The 21,776-nt window shown below is 56.3% G+C and overlaps 4 protein-coding genes and 1 pseudogene across 7 annotated transcripts; 2 read left to right on the forward strand and 3 right to left on the reverse strand.

Moving 5' to 3' along the window:
• Positions 1 to 460: 460 nt before the first annotated feature.
• Positions 461 to 4,227, forward strand: BCKDHA (branched chain keto acid dehydrogenase E1 subunit alpha). Of its 2 annotated transcripts, XM_079332585.1 has the most exons (9): positions 461 to 647; positions 920 to 1,072; positions 1,523 to 1,609; positions 1,696 to 1,804; positions 1,958 to 2,119; positions 2,263 to 2,469; positions 3,082 to 3,223; positions 3,658 to 3,829; positions 4,003 to 4,226. In XM_079332585.1, the coding sequence occupies exons 1-9, from the start codon at positions 576 to 578 to the stop codon at positions 4,171 to 4,173; spliced, it is 1,275 nt and encodes a 424-aa protein (XP_079188711.1). In that variant the 5' UTR covers positions 461 to 575; the 3' UTR covers positions 4,174 to 4,226. The 2 variants fall into 2 exon arrangements, with proteins under 2 accessions (XP_079188711.1, XP_079188712.1); XM_079332586.1 differs by lacking the exons at positions 461 to 647; positions 920 to 1,072 and adding an exon at positions 1,276 to 1,338 and having other exon boundaries at positions 1,475 to 1,609; positions 4,003 to 4,227.
• A 1,343-nt stretch (positions 4,228 to 5,570) lies between these two features.
• LOC306816104 (homeobox protein otx5 pseudogene) lies at positions 5,571 to 7,384 on the reverse strand (annotated as a pseudogene). The gene is made up of 3 exons: positions 7,294 to 7,384; positions 6,555 to 6,706; positions 5,571 to 6,101 (listed from the first exon to the last, which is right to left on the reverse strand). The product of its transcript is annotated as a homeobox protein otx5 pseudogene (transcript).
• Positions 7,385 to 11,149: 3,765 nt separating this feature from the next.
• On the reverse strand, positions 11,150 to 12,822 carry LOC306816107 (histone H3.3A). 2 transcript variants are annotated; one of them, XM_079332595.1, is made up of 4 exons: positions 12,665 to 12,822; positions 12,072 to 12,215; positions 11,659 to 11,812; positions 11,150 to 11,285 (listed from the first exon to the last, which is right to left on the reverse strand). In XM_079332595.1, the coding sequence occupies exons 2-4, from the start codon at positions 12,197 to 12,199 to the stop codon at positions 11,157 to 11,159; spliced, it is 411 nt and encodes a 136-aa protein (XP_079188721.1). In that variant the 5' UTR covers positions 12,200 to 12,215; positions 12,665 to 12,822; the 3' UTR covers positions 11,150 to 11,156. The 2 variants fall into 2 exon arrangements, with proteins under 2 accessions (XP_079188721.1, XP_079188722.1); XM_079332596.1 differs by lacking the exon at positions 11,150 to 11,285 and adding an exon at positions 11,334 to 11,407.
• A 1,436-nt stretch (positions 12,823 to 14,258) lies between these two features.
• SELENOW (selenoprotein W) lies at positions 14,259 to 16,051 on the reverse strand. Its single transcript, XM_079332593.1, has 5 exons — positions 15,975 to 16,051; positions 15,703 to 15,727; positions 15,547 to 15,600; positions 14,542 to 14,616; positions 14,259 to 14,465 (listed from the first exon to the last, which is right to left on the reverse strand). Exons 1-5 carry the CDS (start codon positions 16,004 to 16,006, stop codon positions 14,391 to 14,393), a joined length of 261 nt encoding a protein of 86 aa, XP_079188719.1. The 5' UTR covers positions 16,007 to 16,051; the 3' UTR covers positions 14,259 to 14,390.
• A 1,296-nt stretch (positions 16,052 to 17,347) lies between these two features.
• LOC306816106 (gap junction delta-2 protein-like) lies at positions 17,348 to 21,298 on the forward strand. Its single transcript, XM_079332594.1, has 3 exons — positions 17,348 to 17,466; positions 19,607 to 20,018; positions 20,929 to 21,298. Exons 1-3 carry the CDS (start codon positions 17,396 to 17,398, stop codon positions 21,295 to 21,297), a joined length of 852 nt encoding a protein of 283 aa, XP_079188720.1. The 5' UTR covers positions 17,348 to 17,395; the 3' UTR covers position 21,298.
• Positions 21,299 to 21,776: the final 478 nt, after the last annotated feature.

A 21,776-nucleotide genomic window follows, 5' to 3' on the forward strand; every position in this document is an offset into this window, starting at 1 on the left:
CCCCCCCCACAACCTTGACCACGGCCCCGCCCCCCCGTGCCCCTCCCCCATTGTACAGTCTGTAAATATGGCCCTAGGCCCCGCCCCTCCCCCTCCCCAAAATTTTTAAGTTATTCCTGCCCCGATTTGTCCGCCCTGACCCCGCCCCCCAAAATAAATATCGGGACCCCCACACTGGTGTCTGTTGGGGGGAGGGGTGTGTCTGGGGGGCCCCCAAGGTGGGGGAGAGGAGAATTTGGGTGGGGGAACCCCCCAATGTCACTCAAGGGGCGTGGCCAGTACAAATCGCCCATATTTGGTCATTTTGGGGCGTGGCAAGCAGGGATTCCCTTATGTGGTCATTTAAGGGGCGTGGCCAATCACAGAACCTCCTTATTTAATTTATGGGCGTGGTCAGGCAGTTTCCATATGGCTGAGTGGGCGTGGCCATGCCATTCCTTATACGGTCGCCAGCAGGCGGGGCTCGCCCGCCGAGCGCGCGCTCTCCAGCCAGTCAGATCCCTCGGCTGCCCCACCGCCCCCCTGCGGCAGCCAATCAGCGCTCGCCCCGCCGCTCGGCCACGCCCCCGGTGAAGATGGCGGCGCTGCGGGCGCTGCGGTGGCGGCGGCTCCCGGGACTCGTCCCGAGGCGGCTGCGGAGCACGGCCGTGAGTGACAGGGGACAGAGAGGGGACAGAGGGACAGAGAGGGGACAGAGGGACAGAGGGACAGAGGGTCAGAGCGGGGACATTGAGGGACAGAGGGTCAGAGAGGGGACAGAGGGACAGAGAGGGGACATTGAAGGGACAGAGAGGGGACAGAGGTACACTGAGGGACATTGAGGGGACAGAGGGGTCCGTGTGTCCTCTGTCCCGGTGTCCCCTGTCCCGGTGTCCCCGTGTCCCTTTCGGGTCCCGGTGCCACCCCCGTGTCCCCCCAGGAGTCCCCCGAGGAGCGGCCGCAGTTCCCGGGGGCCTCGGCCGCGTTCGCCGAGCGCCTCGAGTTCATCCAGCCCAACGTGCTGGCCGGGATCCCGGTGTACCGGGTGATGGACCGGCAGGGCCAGGTGCTGCGCCCCTCCGAGGACCCCCAGGTGAGCCAAAAACACCTGGGACAGGTGAGCACACCTGGGTCAGTGACACAAACACACCTGGGACAGGTGAGCACACCTGGGTCAGTGACACAAACACACCTGGGATAGGTGAGACACACCTGGGACAGGTGAGGTGGGACAGGTGACACACCTGTCACCCCCTGCTGCTGGAATACACGATGTCTGGGCAGGTGACACCCTGAACACGTGGCACAGAGATGTCCCCAAGTGACCCCAGGTCCCCACACCTGCCCAGGTGTCCCCAGGTGACCCCAGGTGTGCTCTCCATGCAGCTGTCCAAGTCCCCCCAGTTCTCTACACCTGCCCAGGTGTCCCCAGGTGACCCCAGGTGTGCTCTCCATGGAGCTGTCCAAGTCCCCCCAGTTCTCTACACCTGCCCAGGTGTCCCCAGGTGACCCCCAGGTGACCCCAGGTGTGCTGTCCCCGCAGCTGCCCAAGGAGCAGGTGCTGAAGCTCTACAAGACCATGACGCTGCTCAACACCATGGACCGGATCCTGTACGAATCCCAGCGCCAGGTACAGCCGGGGGCTCACCTGGGGGGCCTCACCTGGGGGGGGCCTCACCTGGGGGGGGCCTCAGGTGCGCTCACCTGCGTCCCCAGGGCCGCATCTCGTTCTACATGACCAACTACGGCGAGGAGGGGACGCACGTGGGCAGCGCCGCCGCCCTCGAGGCCTCCGACCTCGTCTTTGGGCAGTACCGGGAGGCAGGTGAGGCACAGGTGGGACAGGTGAGGGATGGGGGGGCAGGTGGGACAGGCGAGAGGGGGGACAGGTGCGACCCGGATTTGGGTTCCCGGTGTGACCCAAGTGACTCAGGTGTGAGCCAGGTGTGAGCCAGGTGTGACCCGCACCTGTCCCCAGGTGTGCTGCTGTACCGGGGCTACCCGCTGGAGCTGTTCATGGCGCAGTGCTACGGCAACGCCAGCGACCCGGGCAAGGGCCGGCAGATGCCGGTGCACTACGGCTGCCGCCAGCGCCACTTCGTCACCATCTCGTCCCCGCTGGCCACGCAGATCCCGCAAGGTGCCACCCCAGCCCATGGCCCCAAAATTCCTCTTCTTCCCTCTGTGTCCGTTTCTCCCAAATCTCCATTTCCCCCCCCCAAAATCCCGTTTTCCCCCAAATCCCCGGTTTTTTTCCCCAAATCCCGTTTTTTCTCCCCGAAGCCGTGGGCGCCGCCTACGCCATCAAGCGCGCTGACGCGAGCCGGGCCGTGGTTTGTTATTTTGGGGAGGGGGCGGCGAGCGAGGGCGACGCCCACGCCGGCTTCAACTTCGCCGCCACCCTCGAGTGCCCCATTGTCTTCTTCTGCCGCAACAACGGCTACGCCATCTCCACGCCCACCTCCGAGCAGTACCGGGGGGACGGCATCGGTGAGAAAATACCCGAAATCTGGGGGGAAAAATCCGAAATTGGGAAAAAATCTGAAACTGGGGGGTAAAACTTCAAAACTGGGGGGTGAAAATACAAAATCTCCACGCCCACCGCTGAGCAGTACCGGGGAGACAGAATGGGTGAGAGAAAATACTAAATTTGGGGGGAAAAAAATTCAAAAATTGGGAAAAAAATCTGAAAAAAGTGCTGGGATATTGGGGCAGGAAATTCTTGGGATTTTGGTGAAAGAACTCTGGGATTTTGAGTGGAATCTCCGGGATTTTGGGTCAGCAGATCTCTGGGATTTTAGGAAAGGAGCTCTGGGATTTTGGGGCAGGAAATCACTGGAATTTTGGGTCAGAACCTTGGGATTTTGGGGCAGAAAAGTACTGGAATTTTGGGTCAGAACCTTGGGATTTTGGGGCAGGAAATCCCCGGGATTTTGGGTCCAGGAAATTTTAAGAAAAGAACTTTGCAAATTTGAGCAGCGCCCGGGATGGGGAGCAGGGAAACCCCTGCGATTCCAGGGAGGGATTTTAATGACCCAAATCCCGTTTTTGGGGGGTTTTTAATGACCCAAATCCCGTTTTTTGGGGTTTCTTCCCCCTCAGCGGCGCGGGGCCCCGGCTACGGGCTGCTCTCCATCCGCGTGGACGGCAACGACGTTTTCGCCGTGTACAACGCCACCAGGGAGGCGCGGCGCCGCGCCGTGGCCGAGAACCAGCCCTTCCTCATCGAGGCCATGACCTACCGGTGGGGGAGCCCAAAAACCCCTGTTCATTTTCGGGTTTTACAGGATTCCCCAAAAATCCCCGAAAAAAATCCATTTTCCTATTGGGTTTTACAGGATTCCCTACAAAAATCGCATTTTCCTATTGGGTTTTGCAGGATTGCGCACAAAAATCCCATTTTCCTATTGGGTTTTGCAGGATTCCCCACAAAAATCGCATTTTCCTATTGGATTTTACAGGATCCCCCCCAAAAAATCCCCCCAGATCCCATTTTCTCACTGGATTTTCCAGGATCCCCCCATTTCCCTCCCGTTTTTCCCATGAATTTTTTGCCCATTTCCCCCCGTTTCTCACTGATTTTTTTTCCCTCTTTTTGTTGCCGATTTTTTTTCACTGATTTTTTGCCCGTTTTTCCTGATTTTTTCACTCGTTTCCCCGTTTTCCTCCCCGTTTCAGGATCGGGCACCACAGCACGAGCGACGACAGCTCCGCGTACCGCTCGGTGGACGAGGTGAATTACTGGGACAAGCAGGATCACCCGATCTCGCGGCTGCGGCTCTACCTGGGCAGGAGGGGCTGGTGGGACGAGCAGCAGGAGCAGGCCTGGAGGAAGAGCTCCCGGAAAATGGTCGGTCTGGGGAGATTTCGGGGTTTTTGGGGGGAATTTGTGGGATTTTTTTGAGGGGAAGCGTTTAGCGTTGTGGGGAAGGAAAGCTGGTGTTTAAGGAGGGAGATCGGCGGGGATTTTGGGGTGCCCGGGACTGGGGGGGGTTTGGAGCTGGTTTTTGGGATTTGCCGCAGGTGCTGGAGGCGTTCGAGCAGGCGGAGCGCGAGCCGAAGCCGCCGCCTCACCTGCTCTTCTCCGACGTTTACCTGGAGATGCCCCCGCGGCTGCAGCGGCAGCGGGAGGAGCTGCAGCGGCACCTGGAGACCTACGGGGAGCACTACCCGCTGCAGCACTTCCAGAAGTGACCCGAAATATTCCCCAAAATATTCCCCAAATCCCGGAAATCCCACCTGGAATCCCCAAACCCGCCCCAAACCCGCCTGGAGACCCCCGGGGAGCACTGCCCGCTGCAGCACTTCCAGAAGTGACCCAAAATTCCCAAAAAATTCCCCAAAATCTCCCTGGAGTTCCCTCAAAAAAAACCCTGGAATTCCTGGGAATCCCCTCAGAACACCCAGAATTCCCTGAGCACTCCCAAATTTACACCAACCCCAAAATCCCCTGGGTCCCAGAAGCGACCCCAAAATTCTCCTTGAACCCCCCAAAAATCCCCCCCCAACCCCCCCCAATAAACGGAATTTTGGAGAGGAAGAGCCTCGGGATTTTGGGGAGAAATTTCTGGGAGTTGAAAAAAAACTCCAGAGGGACCTCAAAAAAAAAAAAAAAAAACAAAAATTGATGGTTCTGGGGATGTCAGGAACACCCAAAAAAACCAAAATGCATGGGAAATTATAGATTTTATTTGGGATGGGGGATTCCATGGGGTCCCAAAAAACCAAATCCACAAGAAAGTATTTATTTTATTTTATTTTAATTTTATTTTATTTTATTTTATTTTATTTTATTTTATTTTATTATTTCATTTCATTTCATTTCATTTCATTTCATTTCATTTCATTTCATTTCATTTCCTTTTATGTTATTCCAGGAATTTTCTGCATCCCAGGAATTTTATCCATGCCCGAAAATTATTTATCCGTGACCCCAGAATTAATTATCGATGCTCCAGGATTTTTTTTTTTTTCCCATGACCCGGGAATTGTCCAAAATCCCAAAAATCCCTGGGAATTCTCCACGACCCGGGAATTCTTTGTGCCCCAGGAATTGTCCTCGATCCAGAAAATTCTGGGAATTATCCACGGTCCAGGAATTTTTCAGGAATTGTCCACGATCCAGAAAATCCCTGGGAATTTTTTCCATGTCCCAGGAATTGTCCTTCATCCAAAATATTCCCGGAAATTCTTCGCAGTCCAGGAATTCCTTCAGGAATTGTCCACAATCCAAAAAATCCCTGGGAACTTTTTCCATGACCCAGGAATTGTCCACAATCCATAAAAATCCCTGGGAATTTTATCCATGACACGGGAATTCTCGATCCAAAAAATTCCCGGGAATTTTTCCCGAGCCCCGGGAATTGTCCACGACCAAAAAATCCCGGGAATTCTTTGTGCCCCGGGAATTGTTCACTATCCAGAAAATTCCCGGAAATTTTTTCGCAGTCCAGGAATTTTTTCGGGAGTTGTCCACGACCCAAAAAATCCCCGGGAATTTTTGCCGAGCCCCGGGAATTCTCCAAACCCCAAAAACCGCGCCCGAATTCTCCGCGCCCCCCCCCCCCCAAAAAAAAACCAAACCCGCCCCCCTACAACACCTGGAACTTCCAGGTGCTCTGATCCTTGAACTCCAGGCAATCCCCCCCCCCAAAATTCACCTTCCAGGCGCCCCCCCCCTCCAAACAGTCCCCGAACCCCCCAAAACCCGCGGGGCCCCCCCCGAACCCCAGCGCGGCCGGGGGCGGAGGGGCGGGAGGGGCGGGGCCGCCCAGGGGGCTGAGCCCGCCCACCTGGGGGGGGAGGGGCGACAGGTAAGGGTCGAGCCCCCCGAAATAACCCGGGTAGGGCTGGCTGAAGCCCCCCGAGGTGGGGAAGCCCCCCCGAAAGCCGGGGGAGGGGTCGGGGGGCAGGGGCGAGAGAGCGGCGGGGCTCCAGATGGACACGGGGGGGGGAGGGGCGGGGGGGGGAGGAGTGAAAGGACCCGCGGGGGGAGGGGGAGGGTCCGGGGGGGGGTCGCGGGGGGGTGAGTTTTTCTTTTTGGGGGGTGGGCGAGGTTTGGGGGGCCCCGAGCCTTGGGCTTGCTGCTGGCGGCATTTGGCGCGGCGGTTCTTGAACCACACCTGGGGGGGAGGGGAGAGGGGTGAGCACACCTGGGACACACCTGGGGGAACACCTGGGACACACCTGGGGGGGCGCTGAGGGACAACCTGGGAGGACAAGGGACAGGTGTGGGGACATGGGGGACACGGGGGCAAAGGAACAAGGGCACACACGGCGAGGTTGAGCCCCAGCCCCGCTCCCTCGTGTCCCACCTGGGACTCACCTGATCCCCACCCCCCTTCTTCCTGTCCCCGTGTCCCCTCACCTGTCCCACACCTGTCCTGTGTCACACCTGTCCTATGTCACACCTGTCCTGTGCCACACCTGTCCTGTGCCACACCTGTCCCACACCTGTCCTGTGTCACACCTGTCCCACACCTGTCCTGTGTCACACCTGTCCTATGTCACACCTGTCCTGTGTCACACCTGTCCTGTGTCGCCCCTGTCCCACCCCGGCCCCACACCTGTCTCACCTGCACGCGGGACTCGGGCAGGTTGATTTTCAGCGCCACCTCCTCCCGCATGAAGATGTCCGGGTAGCGCGTCTTGGCGAACAGCGCCTCCAGCACGTCCAGCTGCGCCCGCGTGAAGGTGGTGCGCTCGCGGCGCTGCTTGCGGGGGGTGCCTGCGGAGGGACCCCCGAATTGGGGAGGGACCCCCGGAACTGGGGAGGGACCCCCGGCATTGGGGAGGGACCCCCGAATTGCGGAGGGACCCCCGGGACTGGGGAGGGACACCCGAATTGGGGAGGGACCCCCGGGACTGGGGAGGGACCCCCGGGATTGGGGAGGGACCCCCGAATTGGGGAGGGGGATCTGGAGAGGGACCCCTGAATTGGGGAGAGACCCCGGAATTAGGGAGGGGGATTTGGGGAGGGACCCTCGGGACTGGGGAGAGACCCCCGAATTGGGGAGGGGGATTTGGAGAGGGACCCCTGAATTGGGGAGAGACCCCGGAATTAGGGAGGGGGATTTGGGGAGGGACCCTCGGGACTGGGGAGAGACCCCCGAATTGGGGAGGGGGATTTGGGGAGCGACCCTCGGGACTGGGGAGGGACCCCGGGATTTGGAACAGGAATTTGGGGAGAGACGCCCGGGATTGAGGAGAGACCCCCGGGATTGGGGAGAGACCCCGGAATTTGGGGACAAATCCCCAGGATTTGGGTGCCCCCTCTTCCCACCCTCCCCCCCATCCCCCCCGATTTTGGGGTACCGGGGTAGCCCACGGGGGGGGGCAGCAGCTCCAGGCCCAGCCCGTTGACGCCGTAGTGCGACTGCTTCAGGTACGACATCATGGCGGGGGGGCTGCGGGGACACGGGGCACAGCTGGGGACACACCTGGGGACACCTGAGATACACCTGGGCCACACCTGGGCACACCTGGGGACACCTGGGCCACACCTGGGGACACCTGCGCACAGCTCTGCTGGCCCTGTCCCTCTGTCCCCCTGTTCCCGTCCCGCCCCAGCGATGTCCCTCTGTCCATGGTGGCCCTGTCTGCTCCCAGCCATTGTTCCCACGGCTCTGCTGGCCCTGTCCCCTGTCCCCCGTGTCCCCCGTGTCCCTGTCCCCTGTCCCCCTGTCCCCTGTCCCCTGTCCCCCGTGTCCCTGTCCCCTGTCTGTCCCCCTGTCCCCTTTCCCCCCCAGTGTCCCCCCCGGCCCCCCGTCCGGCCGTACCTGCGGGTGGCACGGTGGCGGTCCCGGTGGCAGTGACGCGGTCCCGGTGGCAGAGACAGGGACAGGGACAGCGGTGACAAGGGACAGGGACAGCGGTGACAAGGGACAGTGGCGGTGCCAGGGGAGGCTCCCCCGCGCCGGGGGGAGCTTTAAGTAGCGCCCGGTGATGTCACCCCCTAATCCGGGGGGACAGGGGGGGACAGGGGGTGACATTGGCCCGGGCTAATCCAGAGTGGCGCTAATTAACGCGGGGGGGGGGGGGACGACACGGGGGAGACACTGGGGACAGTGGGGGCAGTGGGGCCAGTGCGGGGGACATTGGGGACACTGAGAGGGACCTTTGGGACATTGGGACTGGGGGGGACAACGGGATTTGGGGGACATTGGGGGAACATTGGTGACATTGGCCCGGGCTAATCCAGAGTGGCGCTAATTAACGGGGGGGACACGAGGGGGGGACACTGGGGACAGTGGGGACAATGGGGACATGGGGGACACAATGGGGGGGATTGGGGACTCTGAGATTGGGGGGGACAGGGGGTGACACTGGGGACAATGAGGGCGGACATTGGGGACTTTGGGGACACTTGGGGACATTGAGGGCGGACATGGGCGACAATGGGGGCGACAATGAGGACACTGGGGGGGACAGGACATTGGGGACACTGGGGACATTTGGGGGGACACAGGTGACATTTGGGGGCACACCCATGGGTGACACAGCCCCGGCTCTCGGGGGACATTTTATTTTTTTGGGGGGGGGAGGTGACAAGGAGGGGGAGGCGACACTCCCGAGGGGGGGAAGGGACACAAATCCCGGCCCAGCTGCCACGTCTGGGCCGTGGGGACACGCGGGGACAGCGCGGGGGGGTCCCCAAATTAGGGGGGAGGAACCCAAATTGGGGGGGCTGGAATTTCATGAGCAATCCCCCCCAAAAATAATAATAAAAAAAAATCCTTCCCGGAATTGTAAAAAGAAAGAAAGAAGGAAAAAAAAAATCCTAAATTCCTGACCCCCCCCACTCCCGCCCAAATTCACCCCCAAATTTTTGGGGAAATATTTTGGGAAATGGGGGAGGGGAGAAAATAAAAAAAATTGGGGAGGGGGCGCTGGAATTTTAAGGAAAAAAAAAAACCAAACCCTCCTAAAATTTTGGGATTTGCCAAATCCTGGAGATTTCTCCCCAGAAAATCCCGAGAAATTAAAAGTGGGGAGGGGAATTCCTTGGGGGGGTCCCGAAATTCCCAAAATTCGCGGGGGGGGGGGGGGGGATGGGAACGGTTCTGGTGTTTTCCAGACGCGCGGATTTGGGGGGGGATTAACCCAAATCCGGGAGCGAGGGGGGAGGGGAAAAGGGGGGGTGGGGGAGGGGCGGGGGGAGGGGCGAGACCCCCCCCAGGAAAAAAAAAAAAAAAATCGGGATGGCGGGAACAGGAATTTAGGAATTTTGGGAGAATTTTGGTGAAATAAAAGGGAATAAATTGAATTATTTGGGATAGGGGGAGGAGCGGAGAAAAAAAAAAGTAAAATCTGTTATTTGTGACGAAATCTCAATAATTGGATTTAATAATCGATTATTTGTGGGAAAATCTCAATAATTGCAATTAAAAATCGATTGTTTCTGTTAGAATCTCAACAATTCATGATTAAAATTTGATCGTGTGAAAATCGCAATAGTAATAATTAAAATGGGATTATTTGCATCAAAACCTCAATATTTACCTCCAAAAATCCAATTATTTGTATCAAAATCTCAATAATTGGATTTGAAATCGATTGCTCGTGATACAAAACTTAGAAATTATTAAACCCCTCTGCAATGAGGAAAATATCGGATTTTTAATTAAAAATCTTTTTCAAAATATAAAAAGGAGATAATTCCACGGAAATCCCATTTTCTCAAACCCCAAATCCCTATTTTTAAAATATAAATTTATATCAAAATTAGAAATTATTAAATCCTTTTGGAGAAAAAAAATCGGATTTTAATAAAAAAATTAAATAATCTGTTTTTTTTTAAATATGAAAATGGGATTATTCTATGGAAATCCCATTTCCACAAATCCCAAATCCCGATTTTTTAATTTTTTAAATTTTCAATGTTTTGACCCCTCCCCCTCCCCCCCGGGACCTCACGCGCCCGCCCCTCCCCCCCCTAATCCCGATTTTCGGGGTATTTTTATCCCGGGGGTGTCAGGACGGATCAAAGTCCCGGGATCAGCCCCTCCCCCACCCCCGGGGGCCCTTCCCCCACCCCAAAAATTTTGGGAATCGCCCCCCGAAAAATTTGGGTGAAAATTCCGAGGAAATTTGGGAATTTTTTTTGGATTTTCTTTATTTTGGGAAGGAGGAGAAGCCACGCCCACCCCAATTAACCCCCCATTAATTAACCCCAATCCCGAAATTTTGGGATAAAGGAATTTGGGGAATCCCCCAAAAATTTTGGGTGGAATTCCGAGGAAAGTTGGGAATTTTCTGTGGGATTTTCTTTATTTTAGGAAGGAGAAACCACGCCCACACCAATTACCATCCCTTAATTAACACCTCATTAATTAAGCCCTCGTTAATTCACCACCACCCCCCCACACCCCCCTGCCCCACCATTAATTAACCCCACTCCCAAAATTTTGGGATAAAGGGGTGGCAATTTAAGGAATCCCCCAAAAAATTTTGGGTGGAATTTGGAGCAAATTTGGGAATTTTTTTGGATTTTCTTTATTCAGTTGAGTCAGGGTCACACCCCCCTCCCCCTTCCCCAAAATCCCCGTTTTTTCACCCCAAAACCTCGTGAAGAAAACCCGAGAATTCCCAAAATTCCAAAGAATTCCCAAAATTCCCAATTTGGACATCCCAAATGCACCCAAAAAACCCCCTCCCAAAAAAAACAACCGAAAAAATTCCAGAATGTTTGGGAAGTTTGGGTCCCTTCCCAAAATTTTGGGATGAAGGGCGGGAATTTCAGAAACCCCCCAAAAATTTGGGTGGAATTCCGAAAAAGAAAAATAAAATGCAGGAATTCCCAATTTGGATAAAAAAACAAACAAAAAAAAAAAACCAAAAAAAGAAAAAATAAATTGGGAAAACCCCCCCAAAAAACTCCGGAATCTTTCGGAATTTCGGGATAAAAGGGGAGAGAATTGGAGTAATCATGAAAAAAAATTTTTTGGGTGGAATTTAGAGGAAATTTGGGAATTTTTCCTTTATTCATTTGGGATCACACCACCCCCCTCCCCCTTGCCCCAAATCCCCGTTTTTCCCCAAAAACCGCGCGTAGAAAACCAGGGAAGCGCCGAGCGTACAAAAACCGGGAGGGGTCGGCCCCGAGGCGCCCAAATCTGCCGAAATTTGCCGAAACGCGGGAGGGAGGGAGGGAGGGAGGGAGGGAGGGAGGGAGGGGCTCAGGCGCGCTCGCCGCGGATGCGCCGCGCCAGCTGGATGTCCTTGGGCATGATGGTGACGCGCTTGGCGTGGATGGCGCACAGGTTGGTGTCCTCAAAGAGCCCCACCAGGTACGCCTCGCTGGCCTCCTGCACAGGTGAGACAGGAGAGACACAGGTGAGACACAGGTGTGACACCCACAGGGTCACCTGTCCTTGTGTCCCACGCCTGTGTCCTCAAACAGCCCCACCAGGTACGTCTCGCTGGCCTCCTGCACAGGTGAGAGAGGTGAGACACAGGTGAAAGGTGTGGGAGAGGTGAGACACCCACAGGTGAGAGAGGTGAGATCAATGGCCACGCTCTGGAAATGGAGGTGGGGTTTGGGGTGTCACTGTCAGTACCCAGGAGTGCCCAGGTGTACTCAGGTGTGTCTCAGGCATGTCCCAGCTGTAGCCAGGTATGTCCAAGTGTGTCCCTCACCTGCCCAGGTGTTGCCCAGGTGTGCCCAGGTGTGCCCCTCACCTGCAGGGCCCCGATGGCCGCGCTCTGGAAGCGCAGGTCGGTTTTGAAGTCCTGCGCGATCTCCCTCACCAGCCGCTGGAACGGAAGTTTCCGGATCAGCAGCTCCGTGGATTTCTGGTAACGGCGGATCTCACGCAGCGCCACCGTGCCGGGGCTGGGGACAGGTGAGGCACAGGTGAGACAGGTGAGATACAGGTGAGACAGGTGAGATACAGGTGAGACAGGTGAGATACAGGTGAGATGCAGTTGAGACAGGTGAGGCACAGGTGAGACACCCACAGGTGACACCAACGGCCACACTCTGGAAGCGCAGGTGAGGTTTGGGTTGTCACTGTCAGTACTCAGGTGCGCCCCAGATGGATCCAGGTATGTCCCTCACCAGTCTCCCAGTATCCCCCAGTGTCCCCAGTTACCGGTAGCGATGCGGTTTCTTGACTCCCCCCGTGGAGGGCGCGCTCTTCCGGGCCGCCTTGGTGGCGAGCTGTTTCCGCGGCGCTTTGCCGCCGGTGGATTTCCGAGCCGTCTGCTTGGTGCGGGCCATCCCGGGCCGTCACAGCCTGCAAGAGCCGGGAAAAACCGGGAGGAAAACGGGGAAAAAAACGGAAAAAACGGGGAGAGATCCCAGCGCGGCCTAGGCGACTACAACTCCCATGAGCGCCCCGCGCCGCGTCACGCGACCGCGCCCCTGCGCCTGATTAGCTGAGCGCGACGCAAGCACAGCTCCGAACTACAACACCCAGAAGCCTCCGCGAAGCCCTCGCTGATTTGCCGAGGCGGAGGCGTTCTCTAGCCCTCTTTTTGATTGACGTGCACCACAGTCAATCACAGCCCGCCTTCTCAGCCAATCGGCGCACGGTAGCACACGGAAGGCGGGACTAAAGGGAAACGTCTCCTCAGACGACCCCGGCCCCCCCCACCCCCCCACCGCACACCGGAGCTTTCCCGGTACTTCCCTCCCCCAGCACTCCCCGGTACCGACCCCCGGGCGCCGTTGCGCCCCTGGTACCTGCGAGCGGCGCTGGCGGCGGCGCTGGAGCCGTGCGGGTCCCGCGGTGCAGCTGCGGCGGCTTCGATCTCCCCCTTCCCGCCTTTCCCGGCAGAAAATGGCGGGTCCCGGCTGAGGGCGGTTCCCGTCGTGCCCCGCGCGCGGCGGGGCGGGAACGGGGGGGGTCGGCTGAGGTGAGGCCGCGCCGCCATCTTGGGCGTCCCGAGGGGGGCGCGGGGCCGGAAGCGCTCCGAGGGTTTTATTTTGTTTTTTTCTGGATTTTTTTTTTTTTTTTCCCCTCTACTAATTTCGTAAATCCCAAATTTCCCTCCTGTTTTTTTCCGGTTTCAGCCAGAGGACAGAGTTTGGGAGAGGCATCGCCGCCATCATTCCTCCCTCAGTTCTCTTTTCCCACATGGAAACGCTCAGTAAATCCCCCCAAAAAACCTCACAAAACCAACCGAATCCGTTTTAATGTCGCATCTTTTATTCCCCAAACTGGCAGTTCCATAATTCCGTCATTTCACGACATTTTTTAGGATTAAATCAGAGGACGAAGCTTGGAGGGGCTCGGAGTGCTTTGATCCCCCAAACCAAAACAAAACAGCCCAAGAGCAGCTCGATTTTGCATCCTTTCATTCCCAAAATGAGGAATTTCAGAATTCCCTGATACCACCACACCGCTTTTCAGGATTAAATAAGAAAATGGAATTTCCCAGAGCCTGGAACTCCCTTTTCCCTTAAAAGTGCAGATCCCAAAACCCCCCAAAACAACCCAAAAACCACCCAAAATCCGGCTCAGATTTTCAATGTTTTATTTCCAGTGTTTTACTTCCAATGTTTTATTTCCAAAAGGCCACCGAGTCACAGGAGGACACAGGGATGATGAAATGAGAAATAATGATTAAAAAAAAAACAAAACAAAAACAAAAAACAACAACAACAACAAAAAAAAACCCAACAAAAAAAAATCAATAAAGGCACCAAAAAACCATTTTGGTATTTTCAGTTTTCCTCCAAGTTTTCCTCCTGCCAGGGAGCGCTCGGTGGGAGGAGAATCCCACAAAAAGCCAAAAAAATGAAAAAAAAAAGGAGAATGTGCAGTAAGAGGAAGGATTTGGGGGAAAAAATAAGAATTTGGGGGCAGGAAGAAAGATTTCGGATGGTATTTGAGGGATTTGGGAGGGAATTAAGGGATTTTGGGTGGGATTTGAGGGATATGGGTGAAGTTTAATGGATTTGGGGTGGGATTTGAGGGATTTAAGATGGAATTTGGGGTGGGATTTGGGGTGGATTAAGGTATTTTGGGTGGGATTCGAAGGATTTTGGTTGGGATTTGGGGTGGGATTTTGGCTGGGATTTGGGGTGGGATTTGGGGTGGAATTAAGGGATTTTGGGTGGGATTTGAAGGATTTTGGGGTGGGATTGGGGGTGTGATTTGGGGGGATTTGGGGTGGGCTCTGCCCCCCCAGCCCCCTCGTTCCCCTCCCCGCGCGGGGGGTCAGGGCACCGCCCGGTGCCGGCGGCGTTTCGGCGATTCCCGTCATGGAGCGCGGGGGAGGGGCTGGGGGGGCTGGGGGGGTCAGCACTGTCACGACATGTCCCGACATCGCCAGATATCCCGTGATATTTCACAATATCCTGCGATATCCCGCGATATTTCCTGGAATATTGCGATATGTCTCAATATATCGCGATATTTCCCGGAATATCGCGCCATGTCGCGACAGAGCCCCCCTAGCGGGGCCTAGGCCAGGCGGGCCTCGATGGCGGCGGCGATCCTGCGCAGTTTGGAGTCGCTGTCCACGAAGCCATCGCCGTTCTGGGGGAGGGGAGAACACCCCCAGAATTAGGATGGGGGACCCCAAAATCTGGGGGGAGGGGGGAGGGACACTCACCTTTTTGGAGTGGACCAGGTGTCCCCCCACGGTCACCTCAAACCATCCGGTCACTTCCGGGGTGCCCTGGCCGGTCTGGGGGGGCAGGCAGGGGAGAGATCCCCAAAATCCTGGGGATCCACCCCAAAAATCCCCAAAATCCCAAAAAAAAAACCTTATGTGGAGATACCCGCAAAATCCTGGGGATCCACCCCAAAAATCCCCAAAATTAAAAAAAAACCAAACATGTGGAGATACCCCCAAAATCCTGGGAATGCACCCTAAAAATCCCCAAAATTAAAAAAACCCCCAAACATGTGGAGATACCCCCAAAATCCTGGGAATGCACCCTAAAAATCCCCAAAATTAAAAAAAAAAACCAAACATGTGGAGATACCCCCAAAATCCTGGGGATCCATCCTAAAAATCCCGAAAATTAAAAAAAAAACCAAACAAACATGTGGAGATACCCCCAAAATCCTGGGGATCCATCCTAAAAATTCCCCAAATTAAAAAAAAACCAAACATGTGGAGATACCCCCAAAATCCTGGGAATGCACCCTAAAAATCCCCAAAATTAAAAAAAACCCCAAACATGTGGAGATACCCCCAAAATCCTGGGGATCCATCCTAAAAATCCCCAAATTCCCAAAAATCCTCCCCTTGATGAGAGATCCCTAAAAATCCTGGGGATCCACCCCAAAAATTCCCAAAATCTCCCACTCCAAAAATCCCCAAATTTCCCCCCATGTGGAGAGACCCCCCAAATCCTGAGGATGCCCCCAAAAATCCAAAATCCCAAAAATCCCCAAAACCCCACCCCAAAAATCCCCGAATTCCCGTCCATGTGGAGAGACCCCCAAAGTCCTGGAGATCCCCCCAAAAAATCCCAAAAATCCATGAGGAGACACCCCCCCAAAATTCACAAGAACCCCCCCAAAATCCCACCCCCTCTCCCCAAATCAGACACTATCGCCCCAAAATTTGGGTCCCCCCCAAATCTGGGTCTCCCCCCCAAAATCCCACCACGTCCAGGGCTCCCGGGAAGCGCCGCTCCAGCTCCTGCTTCAGCTTCTCAAACTGCAATTTGGGGGGGGGGGGCGGCATTTTTTGGGGGTTCCCCGGTTTTTTTGGGGGCCCCCCGAGTTTTTTGGGGGGTTAAGAAAGGGGGAAGGGGCTCACCTTGGGTTTGTAGCCTCAGGCTCCGCTGGGAAGGGGCGGTCAGTGAGGGGTTGAAAAAAGAAAGACCCCCAAATTGGGGACACTCCCCAAAATTAGGGACACCTCCCAAATCTGGGGACCCTCACCCGGAATCAGGGAACCCCCCCAAAATTTGGGACAAACCCGGAATTGGGAACGCCCCGTCCCCCGAATTGGGGACCCCCCGGGTCAGGGACCACCCCCGCCCCCGGGATTTGGGGACGCCCCCCCGGGATTTGGGGACCCCCCGGTACCAGTAAAGGACATGGACTCGGAGCGGCGCCATGGCGGCAATTGCGCATGCGCGGGGCGGGGCCGCTGGGACCGGGGCGGGGCCACGGGGGGAACCAGTGAGACCAGGACGGGAACAGAACCGGGACCGGTGAGACCAGGACGGGAACAGAACCGGGACCGGTGAGACCAGCACGGGAACACAACCGGGACCGGTGAGACCAGCACGGGAACAGAACCGGGACCGGTGAGACCAGCACGGGAACACAACCGGGACCGGTGAGACCAGGACGGGAACAGAACCGGGACCGGTGAGACCAGGACGGGAACACAACCGGGACCGGTGAGACCAGCACGGGAACAGAACCGGGACCGGTGAGACCAGCACGGGAACACAACCGGGACCGGTGAGACCAGCACGGGAACAGAACCGGGACCGGTGAGACCAGGACGGGAACAGAACCGGGACCGGTGAGACCAGCACGGGAACACAACCGGGACCGGTGAGACCAGGACGGGAACAGAACCGGGACCGGTGAGACCAGGACGGGAACACAACCGGGACCGGTGAGACCAGCACGGGAACAGAACCGGGACCGGTGAGACCAGCACGGGAACAGAACCGGGACCGGTGAAACCAGCACGGGAACACAACCTGAACCGGTGAGACCAGCACGGGAACACAACCGGGACCGGTGAAACCAGCACGGGAACAGAACCGGGAGCGGTGAGACCAGCACGGGAACAGAACCGGGAGCGGTGAGACCAGCACAGGAACAGAACCGGGACCGGTGAGACCAGCACGGGAACAGAACCGGGACCGGTGAGACCAGGATGGGAACAGAACCGGGACCGGTGAAACCAGCACGGGAACAGAACCGGGACCGGTGAAACCAGCACGGGAACAGAACCGGGAGCGGTGAGACCAGCACGGGGCTACCAGTGAAACCAGGATGGGGATACTGCTGGGACAAGGGGGAACCAGTCCCGCCCCCAGTCCCTCCCAGTTCCCCCCAGGACTCCCAGTCCATTCCAGTCCCTCCCATTCTCGCCCCTCCCCTCCCAGTCCCGCCCCCAATCCCCCCAATCCCCTCCCAGTCCCCCCCAATCCCCTCAGTCCCGCACCCAGTCCCTCCCAGTCCCGCCCCCAGTCCCTCCCAGTTCCCCCCAGCACTCCCAGTCCATCCCAGTCCCTCCCATTTCCGCCCCTCCCCTCCCAGTCCCCCCCAATCCCCTCCCAGTATCCCCCAGTCCCTCCCAGTATCCCCCAGTCCCCGCCCAGTCCCGCCCCTCCCCTCCCCCACGCTCCGAGCGCCGATGGATTCCCGGGATCCGCTGGATCCGCCCGATCCCGGGGGGCGCCGCTGCTGACCCGGGGGGTCCCGGGGGTCCCGGGGGGTCCCGGGGGGCTCGGGGGGCTCCCGGTGCCCCCCAGGCCGGAGCCATGGGCGAATGGACCATCCTGGAGCGGCTGCTGGAGGCGGCGGTGCAGCAGCACTCCACCATGATCGGCAGGTGAGCGAGCCCGGAGCCCCCCGAATCCGCTCCGAATTCACCCCGAATCCACCCCAAATTTATCCTAAATCCATCCTAAATCCACCCCGAATCCATCCCCGGTTACACCGCAAATTCATCCTAAACCTGCCCCAAGCCCACCCCGCATCCATCCCAAATTCACCCCGAATCCACCCCAAACTCACCCCGAATTTATCCTAAATTCACCCCAAATTCACCTCGAATCCATCCCAAATTTATCCTAAATCCATCCCAAATCCACCCCGAATTTATCCCCGGTTACACCCCAAATCCACCCCGAATCCATCCTAAATCCACCCTAAATCCACCCCGAATCCATCGCCGGTTACACCGCAAATTCATCCTAAATCTACCCCAAACCCACCCCAAATCCACCCCGAATCCATCCCAAATTCACCCCGAATCCACCTCAAATTCACCCCGAATTTATCCTAAACCCACCCCAAACCCACCCCGAATTCATCCCAGTTACTCCTCGAATTCAGCCCCCCCCAGCCTGAGTCACTCCCCGCTGTCACCTCCCCAGGTGACACTGGTGACACTGGTGACACTGGGGTGGGATTTGGGGGGGTGGGGGAGGGGACAGGTGTGACCCCAGGTGACCCTGCAGTGGCTCTGGGCCGCCCACGGGGTCATGTGACCATCAGGGACACGTGACCAAGGGGCAGGTGACAAGGTGAGGCAGGACAGGTGAATCCTGGGGATCCTGGGCCAGGTGAGACTCGGGGTCCAGGTGGGATCTGGGGGTCCAGGTGAATCCTGGGGATCCTGGGCCAGGTGAGACTCGGGGTCCAGGTGGGATCTGGGGGTCCAGGTGAATCCTGGGGATCCTGGGCCAGGTGAGACTCGGGGTCCAGGTGGGATTTGGGGGTCCAGGTGAATCCTGGGGAATCCTGGGCCAGGTGAGACTCGGGGTCCAGGTGGGATTTGGGGGTCCAGGTGAATCCTGGGGAATCCTGGGCCAGGTGAGACTCGGGGTCCAGGTGGGATCTGAGGGTCCAGGTGAATCCTGGGGATCCAGGTGGGACTCACAGCCAGGTGAGACCCAGAGCCAGGTGATTTTGCACCCCACACCTCACCTGTCCTGCGGAATCCTCCTGACCATGGTGGTGATCTTATGATTTTGTGATGATTTCATGACGATTTTATGATGATTTTTAACCCCTTTCTCTCCAGAATCCTGCTGACTTGGGTGCTGATTTCAGGATAATTTCACACCCCATTTTTGCCCCAGAATCCTGCTCAGCCTGGGGGTGATTTCATGATGATTTTTAACCCCTTTCTCTCCATAATCTTCCTCACCATCCTCCTGATTTTATAACGATTTCATGATGATTTTTAACACCTGTTTCCCCAGAATTCTGACCGTCATGGTGATTTTTAACCCATTTTTCCCCATTTCTCCCATTATTCTCCTGACCATGGTGATGATTTTTAACCCTCTCTCCCAGGATTTTGCTGTTTTCATGATGGTTTTTAACCCTCTCTCCCAGGATCCTGCTGACCGTGGTGATGGTTTTTAACCCTTTATCCCAGGATCCTGCTGACTGTGGTGATGGTTTTTAACCCTTTCTCCCAGGATCCTGCTGACTCTTTTCGTGATGGTTTTTAACCCTTTATCCCAGGGTCCTGCTGACTGTTTTCATGATGGTTTTTAACCCTCTCTCCCAGGATCCTGCTGACCGTGGTGATGGTTTTTAACCCTTTATCACAGGATCCTGCTGACTGTGGTGATGGTTTTTAACCCTTTCTCCCAGGATCCTGCTGACTGTTTTCGTGATGGTTTTTAACCCTTTATCCCAGGATCCTGCTGACTGTTTTCGTGATGGTTTTTAACCCTTTCTCCCAGGATCCTGCTGACTGTTTTCGTGATGGTTTTTAACCCTCTCTCCCAGGATCCTGCTGACTGTTTTCGTGATGATTTTTAACCCTTTATCCCAGGATCCTGCTGACTGTGGTGATGATTTTTAACCCTTTATCCCAGGATCCTGCTGACTGTTTTCTTGATGATTTTTAACCCTTTATCCCAGGATCCTGCTGACTGTGGTGATGATTTTTAACCCTTTCTCCCAGGATCCTGCTGACTGTTTTCATGATGGTTTTTAACGCTCTCTCCCAGGATCCTGCTGACCGTGGTGGTGATTTTCCGCATCCTGATCGTGGCCATCGTGGGCGAGACGGTGTACGAGGACGAGCAGACCATGTTCATGTGCAACACGCTGCAGCCCGGCTGCAACCAGGCGTGCTACGACAAAGCCTTCCCCATCTCGCACATCCGCTACTGGGTGTTCCAGATCATCCTGGTGTGCACCCCCAGCCTCTGCTTCATCACCTACTCCGTGCACCAGGCGGCCAAGCAGCGCGAGCGCCGCTACTCCTTCCTCTACCCCCTGCTGGACTCCAAAAAACCCAAACTCAACGGGGCCCTGGCGCCCGACGGCGCCAAGGACGAGGCGGAGACGGCGGTGCGGCCGCCCCGGAGCGCCAAGATGAAACGGCAGGAGGGCATCTCCAGGTTTTATGTGATTCAGGTGGGTGGGAAATGAGAAAAAAGGGGGTTTTGGCAGTGGAGAATGGGGTAAAAAATGTAAAAAAAAAAAAAGGTTTTTCGGTAGCAAAAAATGGGGTAAAAAACACACCAAAAAAAGGGTTATTGGTAGTAAAAATTGGGTAATTACACAAAAAAAAATATATTTTTGGTAGTAAAAATGCCATAAAAAAACATACAAAAAAGGTTTTTTGATAGGGTGGTGATGCCTGGAGAATCCTGCACCCCAGAATCTCTCTGTCCTGCATCCCATAGTTTCTCTGCCCTGAACCCCAACATTTCCCTCTCCCTCACCTGGTCCCACCTCTCCCTGCACACCCAAAATTTCCCTGTCCTGAACCCCCAAAATTTCCCTGTCCTGAACTCCTAGCATTTCTGTCCCCGGAGTCCCAAAATTTCCCTGTCCCTCCTCCCCAGAATTTTCCTCTTCTGAACCCCCAGAATTTCCCTGTCCTGCCTCACCTGCTCCCACCTGTCCCTGCATCCCCAAAATTTCTCTATCCTGCCTCACCCCCGGCATTTCCCTGTCCCTGAACCCCCAGAATTTCCCTGTCCTGAATTCCCAGCATTTCCGTCCTTGGAGCCCCAAAATTTCCCTGTCCCTCCTCCCCCAGAATTTTCCTCTCCTGAACCCCCAGAATTTTCCTGTCCTGCCTCACCTGCTCCCACCTGTCCCTGCATCCCCAAAATTTCTCTATCCTGCCTCATCCCCGGCATTTCCCTGTCCCTTAACCTCCAAAATTTCCCTGTCCTCCCTCACCTGGTCTCACTTGTCCTTGCAGCCCCAAAATTTCCCTCTCCTGCACCCCCAGAATGTCTCTGCCCCCCCTCACCTACTCCCACCTGTTGCCGCACCCCCAAATTTCCCCTCACCCGGCGCCTTCTCCCCCCAGGTGGTTTTCAGGAACGCCCTGGAGATCGGCTTTTTGGGGGGACAGTATTTCCTCTACGGTTTCAACGTCCCAGCCATCTTCGAGTGCGACCGCTACCCGTGCGTCAAGGAGGTCGAGTGCTACGTGTCGCGGCCCACGGAGAAAACCGTGTTCCTGGTGTTCATGTTCGCCGTGTCCGGCGTCTGCGTCCTGCTCAACCTGGCCGAGCTCAACCACCTGGGCTGGCGCAAGGTGCGCGCGGCCGTGCGCGGGGCGCGGGCGCGGCGGAAATCCCTGGCGGGAGCCGAGGGCAGGAAGAAGGAGCCGGCGGCGCCGGCGCCGGTGCCGGCACTGGGCAGGACCCAGTCCAGCGAGTCGGCCTACGTGTGATTCGGGGGGCAGCTGGGAGAGGACTGGGATCAGAGCTGGTGTTGACAGGACCCGCTCCAGCGAGTCGGCCTGTGTGCGATTCGGGCTGGATTTGGGGTGGGATTGCGGTCAGGGAAAGGGATTGGGATTGGAGTTTGTGCGGAGTGATTTGGGGTGGGACTGGGGATTGGGATTTAAGGTAAAGATTGGGATTGGATTTGGATCAGAGCCAAGGCTGGCCAGGAAACAGTCCAGTGAGTCTGGACTGTTTGTGATTTGGGATTGGGGTCAGGAGACAGGGGATGGGATTTGGGATTGGACTGGGGTCAGGAGATGGGATGGACAGGATTAGGATTGGATTTGGGCGGGATTAGAGCCTGTGCTGAGCAGGACACAGTCCAGTGAGTCAGCCTATGTGTGATTTGGGGTTGGGATGGGATTGGAGTCAGGATTGGGATGGGATTGGGACTGGGATGGGATTGGATTGGGGTCAGGAGAGG

This window comes from Erithacus rubecula, assembly GCF_903797595.1.
Source record: "Erithacus rubecula genome assembly, contig: scaffold_363_arrow_ctg1, whole genome shotgun sequence".
Lineage (NCBI taxonomy): Eukaryota > Metazoa > Chordata > Aves > Passeriformes > Muscicapidae > Erithacus > Erithacus rubecula.